Below are 12,801 nucleotides of genomic sequence, written 5' to 3' on the forward strand. Positions count from 1 at the left end.
CCTCAGACAATAAAAAGAAGGAAAAAAAAAAGCCAACACAACAGATATCGGAATGGCCGTAAGAGAGGATAACCATCTGGACAGGGCGGCTCAGGGGTCATGGGGGCGGGGGGGAGGGGGTGTGAAAGGGGGTGTTTGGGGGGGGGGAATGGTTGAGGTGAGAAGAAGGGGGTAAGGGAGGAGGTTATGTGCAGGGTGTGAGGTTAAGAGGAAAGAAAGAGGAAGAGGAAGAGGAAAATGAGGTGTTTTTGTGAGGCAAAGAAATAAAAGAGGAAGAGGAAAGAGGTGTTTGTGTGGGGAGGGGAAGGAAGAAAGAGGAGGAAGAGGAAAGGGAAGAGAGGTGTTTTTTATGAGGAAGAGGAGGAGGAAGATGGTGTTTTTGTGTGAGGCAAAGAAATAAAAGAGGAAGAGGAAAGGAAGAGGTGTTTGTGTGGGGAGGGGAAGGAAGAAAGAGGAGGAAGGGGAAAGGGAAGAGAGGTGTTTTTTATGAGGAAGAGGAAGAGGAAGATGGTGTTTTTGTGTGAGGGAAAGAAATAAAAGGAAGAGGAATGGAAGAGGTAGGGAGGAGAAGGAAGAAAGAGGAGGAAGGGGAAGGGGAAGAGAGGTGTGTTTGTGTATGAGAGGAGAGAAAGAAGAGGAAAGGAAGAGGTGTATATGTGTGTGTTATCAGGATGAGAAAGAGGAAGAGGAGGTGTTTGTGTTTGAAGAGAAAAGAAGAGGAAGAGAAGAGGTGTGCCTGGCAATAAGGGGAAGAGAAGAAGAGGAAGAGGAAGAGATGAAGGGAAATGAATGAAGAAGAAGAAGAGAAAAAAAAGAAAAGGGAAAGGATGGAAAAAGTGAATAGGGGAAAAAATGGGGAAAAGGTTGGTGGAGTAATGGGGGGTTGGGTATGGAAGAGGAGCTAATGGGGGGGGGGGGGGTTAGAAGGGGTTTTAGAGGGGGTCATCGCTGGGGGGAGGGGTCGTCACCTCTTGGTCTGTCTCTCCTTGTCCTCGTTATCTGTGTCATCTGAGAGACCGCCGGGCAAGCAGGTATACTCTCTCTCTCTCTCTCTCTCTCTCTCTCTCTCTCTCTCTCTCTCTCTCTCTCGGTTTGTGGATATTTTTGCTCATTTTCGTGTTTTTCTCTTCTTCTTCTTCTTCTTCTTCTTTTTCCTCCTCCTTCTCCTTCTCCTCCTTCTCCTCCATGACCCGGGCTGTCACGTGACCCTTCATGACCTCGGGGTGGGTGGGGGGAAGAGGAGGGGGGGCGCATTTGAAGGGCAGACAACAACCCCAATTTGTCAACCGTCCCCTTCCTCCCCCCTTCCCCCCCTCCTGTGGATGTGAGGGGGATAAGACCGCCTGTGATGGATGAGGCTTAGGAGGAAGGGGAAGGGGAGGGGATGGGAAGGAAGGGGGGGAAGGGGTAGGGTCTGATGGGGTGATAGGAACATGAATGGGTGTGAGGGAAGGGAAGGGAAGTACAATAGGAAGGGTAAGAGAAGGGAAGGGAAGGGGAAGGAAGGGAAGGGGAGGGGAAGAGGGTAAGGTAAGGGAAGGGAGCCATAAAGTTTTTTCTCCCTTTTTTTCTCCTTTTTTTTTTTTTTTTTTTTTTTTAGACAGGAAGGAAGGAAAGGAATGTTTAAAAGAAGAAAAAAATGCCCTTGCTCGCATTTTTGTTTGTATTTTTTTATTTTCTTGTTTTATTTTTATTTTTCCTCCTATTCTTTTATTTATTTTTCTGTTCTCCCACTTTCATATTTTTTCTCACATTATTCTTCGTTTCCTTCTTCTTCTTGTCTGGTTCTTATTATTATTCTTGTTTTCGTTCTTCATCTTTTTCTTCTTCATCGTTTTCCTCTTCATATTTTTCTTCTTCATCTTTTTCTTCATATTTTCTTCTTCATCCTTTTCTTCGTCTTTTTCTTCTTCATCTTTTTCTTCTTCATCTTTTTCTTCATCTTTTTCTTCTTCATATTTTTCTTCATCTCTTTCTTCTTCATCTTTTTCTTCTTCATCTTTTTCTTCTATTTTATTTCTATTATTATCTTAAGTATTACCTGAGGAAGACCAGGTGTAACACAGACCAGACTCACACCTGTCTCTCACCTGCCTTTCCCTCCCTCCCTTCCTTTCCTCCCTCACCTTCCTCCACCTCCAACCACCTGCCTCCTCCTCCTCCTCCTCCACCTCCACTGTCCTTACCTATACCTCCTCCTCACACCTCTTCCACCTTGTTATCTTCCTCCTCGTCTTCCCTTCATTCCTTCCTCCTCTTCTTATCTTCCTGCATTCCTCCTTTCATTCCTCTCTTCACTCCTCTTCTCAGCCCTTCCACCTTCTCCTCTCTTCCTGTCACCTCCTCCTCCTCCTCCTCCTCCTCTTCCTCCTCCTCCTCCTCCTCACCACTTATCATGCGTTACGTGATTCTTGGCTTTCTCCCGCCTCTGGATAAACAAACAAAGGAGTGTCATGAGTCTTAGATAAGGAGGAGGAGGAAGGAAGGAGGAGGAAAGGAAATGATAGTAAGGCGGAATAGCACTTGTATAGATGACAATGAAGAGGAAGAAGAAGAAGAAGAAGAAGAAGAAGAAGAAGAAGAAGAAGAAGAAGAAGATATAAAAAAATAGTTAAGCCGAAATTACGTTTTATTATGTGTATACCTTTTCGAGAGAGAGAGGAGGGGACGCCGCGCCCTGTCAGCCTGTCTTGCCTTGATTGTGATCTTGCAACGCGATGCTCTTTTGTCTCCCTCGAGGTTCAGGTTGCTGCTGGAGGAGGAGGAGGAGGAGGAGGAGGAAATGGATGAGAAGCGTAATAGAAAAACAGTAAATGGAGGAAATAAAAAGATAAAGAGAAGTAGAAGTAAGAAGAGAAGAGGAAGGAAGAGGAGAATGTGAGGAGGAGGAGAAGTAAGAGGATAGAAGAGAAGGAGAAGGAAGAGGAAAGAAGAGGAGTAAGAGGTTCATGAAGTAAAATTAAAGACGATACCAAAATAAAGAAGAAAACAAGAAGTAAACGAATGATAAATGACAATAATAATAATAATGATAAGAAGAAGAAGATAAAAAAATAGAAGATGAAAAAGAAGAAAAGGAAGATGATGATGATGGTGATAATGAAGAATAAGAAATAAAAAAAAGAAGAAAGGAAAACAACGATGAAATAGAAGACAAATTTTAACCCCTCTCATAAACTCAAGACAAGATGAACCAAAATCGAGAGATGAATCATTAACTCGTGAAGGCTGGACCGAACCGAAGCGTATCTCGGAGCTTCGAACCGGACGGGAGGAAGAGGAGGAGGAGGAGGAGGTTGAGTACTGGACCAGAACGAGGAGGAGGAGGAGGAGGAGGAGGATGAGGGTGAGACGGGAGTGGAAGATAGATGGAGACTGGGGTTCATCTGGCATCGCCTCCGGCTCCTCTTGCGGGCCCTCCTCCTCCTCCTCCTCCTCCTCCTCCAGCAGCGGGCCACACACGATCCCGCCGCACTGAGGAAGGTTGTGAATAATGAGATATAAATTGCTTACCCGTGAATCGCCTTGAGAAAACTTGTCACGTCTCTCTCTCTCTCTCTCTCTCTCTCTCTCTCTCTCTCTCTCTCTCTCTCTCTCTCTCTCTCTCTCTCTCTCTCTCTCTCTCTCTCTCTCTCTCTCTCTCTCTCTCTCTCTCTCTCTCTCTCTCTCTCTTACGCAAGCCCAAGTATGTGGGTTTTGTTTCTTGCGTCGCTTTTTTTTTGTTTCATTGTCAGTTTCTCTCTCCCCTCCGCCCCTTCCTCCTCCTCCGTCTCCTCCTCCTCCTCCTCTTTCTCTCTCCTTCATTCCGGTCTTCCTCTTCCTGCTTCACTTCCTCCGTTCCTCCTCTTGTCTTTCTTCTGTTTGGGAATTAAATTAAGACTTCATACAGTTTTGGCACACACACACACACACACACACACACACACACACACACACACACATATACTAACACCCCTCCCCTTCCCCCCTACAGGAGCGCGTGGGTGAGGTCGTCAAGCGCGCCGGGGTCTCCGTCGTCCTCACCTCCGTCTGCAACGCCTGCGCCTTCTTCGCCGGGGCCCTCGTGCCTGTGCCGGCCCTGCGCGCCTTCTGCCTGCAGGCGGCGCTGCTGGTGCTCTTCAACCTGGTGGCGTCGCTCACCGTCTTCCCCGCCATCATGAGCCTCGACCTGCGCCGCCGCCACGCCAGACGCGCCGACCTCTTCTGCTGCCTGCCCGGCGGCTCCAGGGACCAGGTGGTGCCCCTGCAGCAGCAGCCACACCCCGCCGCCTGCGTGGCCGCGGAGGAGGGGCGAGGCCACGCGGGGCCGCGGAGGCACTCGCGGCCCACGCCCTCCATGGCTGAGCGCCCCGCCAGGAAGGACACGGTGACCAGGGCGCTGCCTCCCCCGGGGGGCGGAACCGTGACCCACGTGGTGCCGCCCTCCACCCCGCGCGAGTGCTGGGCAGCGCCGCAGGACCCTCACTCCGCCACCGCGCCCTCCCTGGAGTCCCTGGCCACCACCACCTCCACGCGGGACCTCGTCGGCGGCGGCAAGACGCGCTCAGGACTTGCGCGGGCGTGGGCGTCTCTGGTGCGGTGCTGCAGCGAGTGGAGCGTGGGCGGCTGGGCGGGGGCGGTGTACGGGCCGGCGCTGACGCACGGCGCGGTGAAGGCGGCGGCCATGGCGGGGCTGATGGCCTCCGTGGCGGCGGCGGCGTGGGGCGTGAGCCGCGTGCAGGACGGCCTCAACCTGACGGACGTGGTGCCCGCCGATACGCCCGAGTACGCCTTCTTCGCGGCGCAGCAGCGCTACTTCGGCTTCTACAACATGTTCGCCGTGACGCAGGGCAACGTGGAGTACCCGTCCAAGCAGCGGCTGATGCACGACTACTACGAGGCCTTCACGCGCGTCGAGCACATCATCAAGAACGACGACGGCGGCCTGCCGGAGTACTGGCTCTCGCTCTTCAGGGACTGGCTCATCGGTGAGTGCCGCTCTCTCTCTCTCTCTCTCTCTCTCTCTCTCTCTCTCTCTCTCTCACACACACACACACACACACACACACACACACGTAAACGCAAAGAACATTTCCTGGTGTCCAGTTTGACAGCTGTTCGCGGAGAGTGTGTCTGTGCATGCTTGTGTGTGTGTGTGTGTGTGTGTGTGTGTGTGTGTGTGGCCTGCCAGCTGTTCAACTCCAACCTTCCCTCGTCTCCCTTCTCTCATTCCCTTCTCCTCCTCAACCCCCTTCCTCCTCCTCCTCCTCCTCCTCCTCCTCCTCCCCAGCGCATGCCTGACAGAGTGCTCCATCAGTACTTTGTTTGTTTACATCGCTGATCAGCTGATGGTGACGTCACTGCTCTCTACTCCATCTCTCTCTCTCTCTCTCTCTCTCTCTCTCTCTCTCTCTCTCTCTCTCTCTCTCTCTCTCTCTCTCTCTCATATATATATTTTTTTCTGGCGGTTCACATTTTTCTTCTTTTAACGAATTGCTTTTCATTTGTAAATCTATCTCCTCCTCCTCCTCCTCACACACACACACACACACACACACACACACACACGGCCGCCACCTCCCACGACGCGACCCTTTCCCTCCTCCCTCCATCCCCCCCCCCTTCTCTCCCTCCCTCCCCCTCCCTCCCCCCCCCCTTCCCTCCCTTCTCTCCTCCCCTCCCCCCTTCCCTCCCTCATGTTAGGTGAAGGGGGTCGTATTTTTAGCCTCCGCCGTTTATTTTACGCAGCGGCTGAGCGATTGCCTTAAATTATCGAGAGAGAGAGAGAGAGAGAGAGAGAGAGAGAGAGAGAGAGAGAGAGAATTTGACGGGGAAAGCTTTAATCTCTCTCTCTTTTTATTTGCTTGTCTCTGTGTTGAGAGAGAGAGAGAGAGAGAGAGAGAGAGAGAGAGAGAGGCAAACGTTCCCTGTCTTTTCTTTTTATTTTCTTTATTTCTCTTTCTGACTCACTTTCGTTTTCTCTTTCTCTTTCTTTTTCTCCCTTTCTTTCTCTTCCCTTAACTTTCCTTTCTTCCCTTTTCCTCCTTTTTTTTTTTCATTACTTCTTTCTCTTCCCTTCTCTTCCACTTTCTCCCTCCTCTTTTTCCTCCCTTTTTTTTCCATCATTCTTTCTTTCTCATTCTCTCTCCTGTTCATTTCCTCATAACCCTCTCTCTCTCTCTCTCTCTCTATCTCTCTCTCTCTCTCTCTCTCTCTCTCTCTCTCTCTCTCTCTCTCTCTCTCTCTCTCTCTCTCTCTCTCTCTCTCTCTCTCTCTCTCTTACTTTTTTTTCTTTCATTCACTCTCATTCTCCCCTCCCTCTTCCTCCTCCTCCTCCTCCTCTTCCTCCTCCTCCTCCTCCTCCTCCTGTTTTTTCCACCGCCGTCGCTTCCTTTGCCAGGTAACTCTGTAATCAAGGTATTTTCTCTTTCTCTTTTTTTTTTTTTTTTTTTTTTTTTACCTTTTTTGCTGTCTGCCTGTCCGCCCCTCCTTCCTTTTTTTTTTGTCTTGCTCTCTTCCTTGCTTATTCTTCTTCCTTACTTCCGCTGCTGTCATTGTTTTGTTTTCTTCTTTTCTAACTTTTTTTTCTGGATTCCTTTTTACGTCTCCCGCTTTGTTCTTCATTTTGTTTTCTTTTGTTATTATTTTATCTTTGTTTCTTCTATTCACTTGTTTTCCTTTCCCTTCTTCCTTCCTTTTCACTTCAACCAGTTTCCCAATTCTTCATTTTCCTCTTGTTTATTTTTTTTTTATATCTCATTCTTTCTTTTCCTCCTCCTCCTCCTCCTCCTTCTCTCTCCTTCCTCATTTTCATTGTGTCTTTCCTCTACCAATCTCTATCTCAATCTCTACCACCACTACCCTCTTCCCTGTCACCACCACTCACTATCATCTCTACCAGTCACCACTACCATCATCATCCACCATCATTTTCCATTTTCCACTCCTCTCTTTTTCTCATTCACTACCATACACCACCACTACCATCATCATCCACCATCATTTTCCATTTTCCACTCCTCTCTTTTTCTCATTCACTACCATACACCACCACTACCATCATCATCGACCATCATTTTCCATTTTCCACTCCTCACCTTCCTTTCCTCACCATCATCTCTACCACTCACCACTACCAGCATCATCACCATTATTTTCCATTTTCCACTCATCACCATCACCTCTTCCCTTCGTCACTCACTACCATACAACATCACCACTACCATCACCACCTTCTTCAGCAGCCCTTCTCCTCGTTCTTCCTCAGGTCTCCAGGCGGCGTTCGACAGGGATTGGAGGGACGGGTGCATCACTCAGGAGACGTGGCATAAGAACGCTTCAGACGACGGGGTGTTGGCCTACAAGCTTCTCGTGCAGACTGGACATGTCGATAACCCAATTGATACGTCCTTGGTCACGCAGGTAAGGGGGTTGGGAGGGCTTACCTGTGACCATGTTTGTTTGTTTGTTTGGGTGTTTGTGTTTTGTTTTGTTTTGTTTTGGTTGTTTTTGTTTTGTTTTGGTCATGTTTTTGTTTTGTTTTGGTTTTGATTTGGTCAGGTTGTGTTTGTTTTGGTTGTTTTTGTTTTGTTTTGTTTTGGTCATGTTTTTGTTTTGTTTTGCTGTTGTTTGTCACGAAGGTAATTTTATATCCTTTTTTTCTGTATCTGTTTATATATTTATCAGTGTCTATCTTTTTTCTTTCTTTATCTTTCCTTTTTTTGTTTCCTTCCCTTCCTCCCTCCCTTTCTCTTCTCTCTCCCCTCCTTCACTCCTCCCCTCCCTCTCTCTTACTCTCCCAATTTCACTTCCTTCCCTCTTTCCTCCCTATCATCCTTCCTTCTTTCCTATCTACCTTCCTTCTTACTTTCTTTCCTTCCTTCCTTTTCCTTCCCTTCCTCCCTCCTTTTCTCTTTTCTTTCCTTTCCTCCTCCCCTCCCTCTCTCTTCCTATCCCAATTTCACTTCCTTCCCTCTTTCCTCCCTATTATCCTTCATTTTTCCTTTCCTCCCTTCCTCCTTCCTACCCTTCCTACTTCCCTTCCCCCTTCCTACCCTCCCTTCCTCCTGCCCAACCCTCCTTTCTCCCTTTCTGTCCCTTAATTCTTTCTCTTTCTCTTCCCTTCTCTTCCTCTTCCCATCTCTCAATCAATCTCCTTATTTTTTCCTTTCATTCTTTCCTTCTCTCTCCCTCCTCTTCCTCTCCTCCTCATCTCTCTCTTCTCCCTCTCATTCCTCCTTTTTTTTTCTTTCATTCACTCTCACTCTTGACCAGCATCCCCCCCCCCCCACCACCACCACCAGCATCTCCATCTCTTCATCTCCCGCCCACAGATCCGTCTCGTGGACTCTGAGGGCATCATCAACCCCAAGGCCTTCTACAACTACCTAACGGCCTGGGTCAACACGGACGCCCTCGCCTACACGTCCTCTCAGGCTGACCTTCGCCCGGAGCCCCGCCACTGGTCACACGACAGACACGACTATGAGCTGAAGGTGTGTGTCTGTCCGTCTGTCTGTCTGTCTGTATGGGTGTGTGTATGTTTTTTTTTTTTTTTGTTTTTTGAAGATGTGTGTGTGTGTGTGTGTGTGTGTGTGTGTGTGTGTGTGTGTGTGTGTGGTAATCTTGTTTTCCTGTGTTTTCCTTCATCTTTTTCGCCTTTTTCTTCCTTCTTCACCTTTTTTCTTCTTCCCTTTTCCTCTTTTTCTTCAAGTTACATTCATCTTTTTCTTTCCTCTCTTCTTTTTTTTCCTTCCTATTATTATTTATTTTTTCGTCCATTTTTTTCTTTTCATCATTTTTCTTTATCTCCTTTTCTCTCTTTTTCTTTTCCTTTTTTCGTTCTCTCGTTTCGTATTTGCTTTTTTTTCTATATTCCTTTTTTTTTGCCTTTCTTTAGTTATCATTCTCTTGTATACTGTGTGTGTGTGTGTGTGTGTGTGTGTGTGTGTGTGTGTGTGTGTGTGTGTGTTAATAGGGTCGCCGCGCCACACACACACTCGGGTTCTGTGTGTTTTTAGCACTTGCAAATCCCTTGGAGGAGGAGGAGGAGGAGGAGGAGGAGAAATTGACAGCTCTTCATTCTCACTCCCTTCCTACACATATGCTTTCTCTGCCTCCTCCTCCTCCTCCTCCTCCTCCTCCTCCTCCTCCTCCTCCCCCCCTTCCATTCGCCTTCTTCTTCCTTGTTCCTCACAGATCTCAACTCTTCCTCCCCTTACTCAATCTTTCTTTCCCTTCATTTACCCTCTTCTTTATCTTTCCTTCTTTCTTTCCTTTCTTTTCCTTCCTTTCTGTCCTTCCTTCCTTCCTCCCTTCCTTCCTCCTCCTTCCTTCCTTTCTGTCCTTCCTTCCTTCCTTCCTTCCTTCCTTCCTTTCTGTCCTTCCTTCCTTCCTTCCTTTCTGTCCTTCCTTCCTTCCTTCCTTCCTCCTCCTCCTTCCTCCTCCCCTTTTCCATATTCATTCCTCTATCTTCTTTTCCTCTTCTCATTCACTCACTATCTCCCTCATTCCTCTCCCAAGATCCATTCCCTTATCATCCACCCCCCTCACTCACTCAGCCACTTCTTCACCGCCTCCTTCAGATTCCCAAGAGCTCTCCGCTGGTGTACACGCAGCTTCCGTTCTACCTCCACCGCCTCAGCGACACGGAGTCCATCACCGCCATGATTCAAGAAGTGAGAACCATCTGTCGGAGGTTCGAGGAGAAGGGTCTGCCGAACTTCCCAACCGGCGTCCCCTTCACCTTCTGGGAGCAGTACATCAAGCTCAGGTGAGGAGGAGGAGGAGGAGGAGGGATATAGAGGATAGTTGGTTTTAGTTCTTGTGTTTTTGTATTGAAAGGAAAGGAAAGGAAAGGAAGGAAGGAAGGAAGGAAGGGAGGAATGGAAGGGAAAGGAAAGGAAGGAAGGAAGGAAGGAAGGAAGGAAGGGAGGAATGGAAGGGAAAGGAAAGGAAAGGATAGGGAAATGAAGGAAGAAAAGAGGAAGGAAGGAAGGAAGGAAGGAAGGGAAGGGAAGGGGAGGGAAAGGAAAGGAAAGGATAGGAGAAATGAAGGAAGAAAAGAGAAAGAAAGGAAGGAAGGAAGGAAGGAAAGGAAAGGAAAGAAAAGAAAAAGATAGGAGAAATGAAGGAAGAAAAGAAAAAGAAAGAAAGAAAGGAAGGAAAGAAGAAAAAATAAAGTTAAGTTGGTTTGAATTTTTACGTTTTTTTCTTTTCCTTTCAATTTTTTTTTCTTTCCTTATAATAGTTGTGATCTTGACTAACTGTATGTATGTCTGTCTGTCTGTCTGTCTGTCTGTCTGTCTATCACTTCACTCGATTCACCACCTTCTTCCCCTTCGTCAGATTCTACCTGGTGCTGGCGCTGCTGGCGGTGTTGACAGCCGTGTTCCTCGTCCTGGCTGTCGTGCTCATGAACCTGTGGGCGGCGGCGCTGGTGGTCCTCCTCCTCGCCGCCCTTGTCCTGCAGCTGTTCGGGTTGCTGGGCGTGATGGGCGTGAAGCTGTCCGCCGTCCCCGCTGTCCTCCTCATCGTTAGCGTGGGCGTGGGCGTGGAGTTCTGCGTTCACGTGACGGTCGGGTTCCTGACGGCGGTGGGCGGGCGGGATAGGCGTGTGATATTGGCCCTGCAGCATATGTCGGCGCCGGTGCTACATGGGGCGGCCTCCACCATGCTGGCGTCCCTTATGTTGCTTTTCTCCGAGTTTGACTTCATTAGGAGGTGAGTGTGAGTGTGGTGGTGGTGGTGGTTGGGTTAGGTTAGGTTAGGTTAGGTTAGGTTAGGTTTGGGCTTCATTTGGTTGAGTGTGGTGGTGGTGGTGGTGGTGATGATGGTTGGGTTAGGTTAGGTTAGGTTAGGTTTGGGCTTCATTTGGTTGAGTGTGGTGGTGGTGGTGGTGGTGATGATGGTTGGGTTAGGTTAGGTTAGGTTAGGTTTGGGCTTCATTTGGTTGAGTGTGGTGGTGGTGGTGGTGATAGTGATGGTGGTGGTGAGGGCGATGATGGTTAGGTTAGGTTAGGTTAGGTTTGGGCTTCATTTGGTTGAGTGTGGTGGTGGTGGTGAGGAGGAGGAGGGTGGTGGTGATGATGGTTGGGTTGGGTTAGGTTAGGTTAGGTTAGGTTAGGTTTGGGCTTCATTTGGTTGTTAGTTAGGTAATTCTCTCTCTCTCTCTCTCTCTCTCTCTCTCTCTCTCTCTCTCTCTCTCTCTCTCTCTCTCTCTCTCTCTCTCTCTCTCTCTCTCTCTCTCTCTCTCTCTCTCTCTCTCTCTCTCTCTCTCTCTCTCTCTCACCCCACACACACACACACACACACACACACACACACACACACACACACACACACACACACACACACACACACACCACCCACGTCGCCTCGCTGTATACCGCCCTCCCCTCGTTTTCCAAGAGACGTTTGTTGACATTAAGAGGGGAATGGGGAGGAGGAGGAGGAGGAGAGGAAGGAAGAGAAGGGATTAAACTACCCTCCTCCTGGTCCCTTTTCCTTCCTTCCCCTCCTCCTCCTCTTCCTCCTTCCTTCCTTCCTTCCTTCCCTTCCCTTTTTTCTTCATCTTGTCTCTTTTTCTATTTGTGTTTCTTTTCCTTTACCTCTTTCTCTCTCTCTCTTTTTTGTCCCTTTTTGGCATCTATGTTTTTTTTTCCCTTCCTCTTCTGACCCTTTCTTTTCTTTTCTTTTTCCTATTTTTGTTTCTTTCTCCTTTCCTTCTCTTCCCTTTTCTCTCCTTTTCTTTTCCCTTTCCTCCTTTTCTTTCTTCCCTTTTCCTCTCTCCCTTTTTTTTCCCTTCCTCTTCTGACCCTTTCTTTTCTTTTCTTTTTCCTATTTTTGTTTCTTTCTCCTTTCCTTCTCTTCCCTTTTCTCTCCTTTTCTTTTCCCTTTCCTCCTTTTCTCTCTCCCCTTGTTTTCCCTTCCTCTTCTAACCCTTTCTTTTCTTATATTTTCCTATTTTTGTTTCCTTCTTTCCTTCTCTTCCCTTTTCTCTCCTTTTCTTTTCCCTTTCCTCCTTTTCTCTCTCTCCTTTTTCCTTTCCCTTTTTGTTATTTGTTTCTTCCCCTTTACTTCCTTTTCTCTCTCTTTTCCCTTTTTTATTTGTTTTCCTTTCTCGTACCTCTCCTCTCCACCCCCCCCCCTCTCTCTCCCTCCTCCCTTTCCATCTCTACACGTTAAAGGGAGACAAAACAGAATGAAACAGGAGGGAGACTAGACTGGGGAGGATTTGTTTCATTTTACCTCTCCCTTCTTTCTCCCTCCTCTACCTCTCCTCCTCTACCTCTCCTCTTGTGGTTTTGTCTTTCTTTCGTTTCTTGTAATAGATATGTGTGTGTGTGTGTGTGTGTGTGTGTGTGTGTGTGTGTGTGTGTGTGTGTGTGTGTGTGTGTTATCTATATGTGAAGGGAGATGACGAAACGGGGTGAAACAAGGGTGAAACGGGGTGAGACTAGGCTTGGGGAGGGTAAGGTTGAATGGGGAGGAGGAGGAGGAGGAGGTTGATGGGATCTCATTCATCCTCAAATTATAGTTATCCGGGGCGGTCTAAAAAAAAAAAGAGAGAGAGAGAGAAGGGAGAGAAAAAAAAGAGAGAGGGAGAGAAAAAAAAACTTGCCACTAGCTCGGACGTTCCCTGAGGTTTTGAGGGAGAGAGAGAGAGGGGAAGAGGAGGAGGAGGGAGAGGGAGAAAGGGAAGGATGTGAGGGTAAGTAAGAGGATGAGCTAGGATGATATATGAAGATGAGGAGGAGGAGGAAGAGGAGGAGGAGGAGGAGGAGGAGGAAAGAGTGTAAGAGAAGGATAGCGGTCATTTAA

The 12,801-nt window shown here is 48.1% G+C and overlaps 1 protein-coding gene across 1 annotated transcript in view; it reads left to right on the top strand.

Moving 5' to 3' along the window:
• LOC127003491 (protein patched-like) overlaps window positions 1–12,801 on the top strand; it is a 96,445-nt gene that overhangs the window by 72,335 nt on the left and 11,309 nt on the right. Inside the window, exons 12-16 of the mRNA XM_050870246.1 lie at window positions 3,974–4,967; window positions 7,247–7,401; window positions 8,313–8,474; window positions 9,564–9,751; window positions 10,327–10,701. Coding sequence (XP_050726203.1) covers window positions 3,974–4,967; window positions 7,247–7,401; window positions 8,313–8,474; window positions 9,564–9,751; window positions 10,327–10,701 — 1,874 coding nt within the window. The remainder of the gene's footprint in view (window positions 1–3,973; window positions 4,968–7,246; window positions 7,402–8,312; window positions 8,475–9,563; window positions 9,752–10,326; window positions 10,702–12,801) is intronic.

The sequence above is a fragment of the Eriocheir sinensis genome, chromosome 25, assembly GCF_024679095.1.
Source record: "Eriocheir sinensis breed Jianghai 21 chromosome 25, ASM2467909v1, whole genome shotgun sequence".
Taxonomy (NCBI): Eukaryota; Metazoa; Arthropoda; class Malacostraca; order Decapoda; family Varunidae; genus Eriocheir; species Eriocheir sinensis.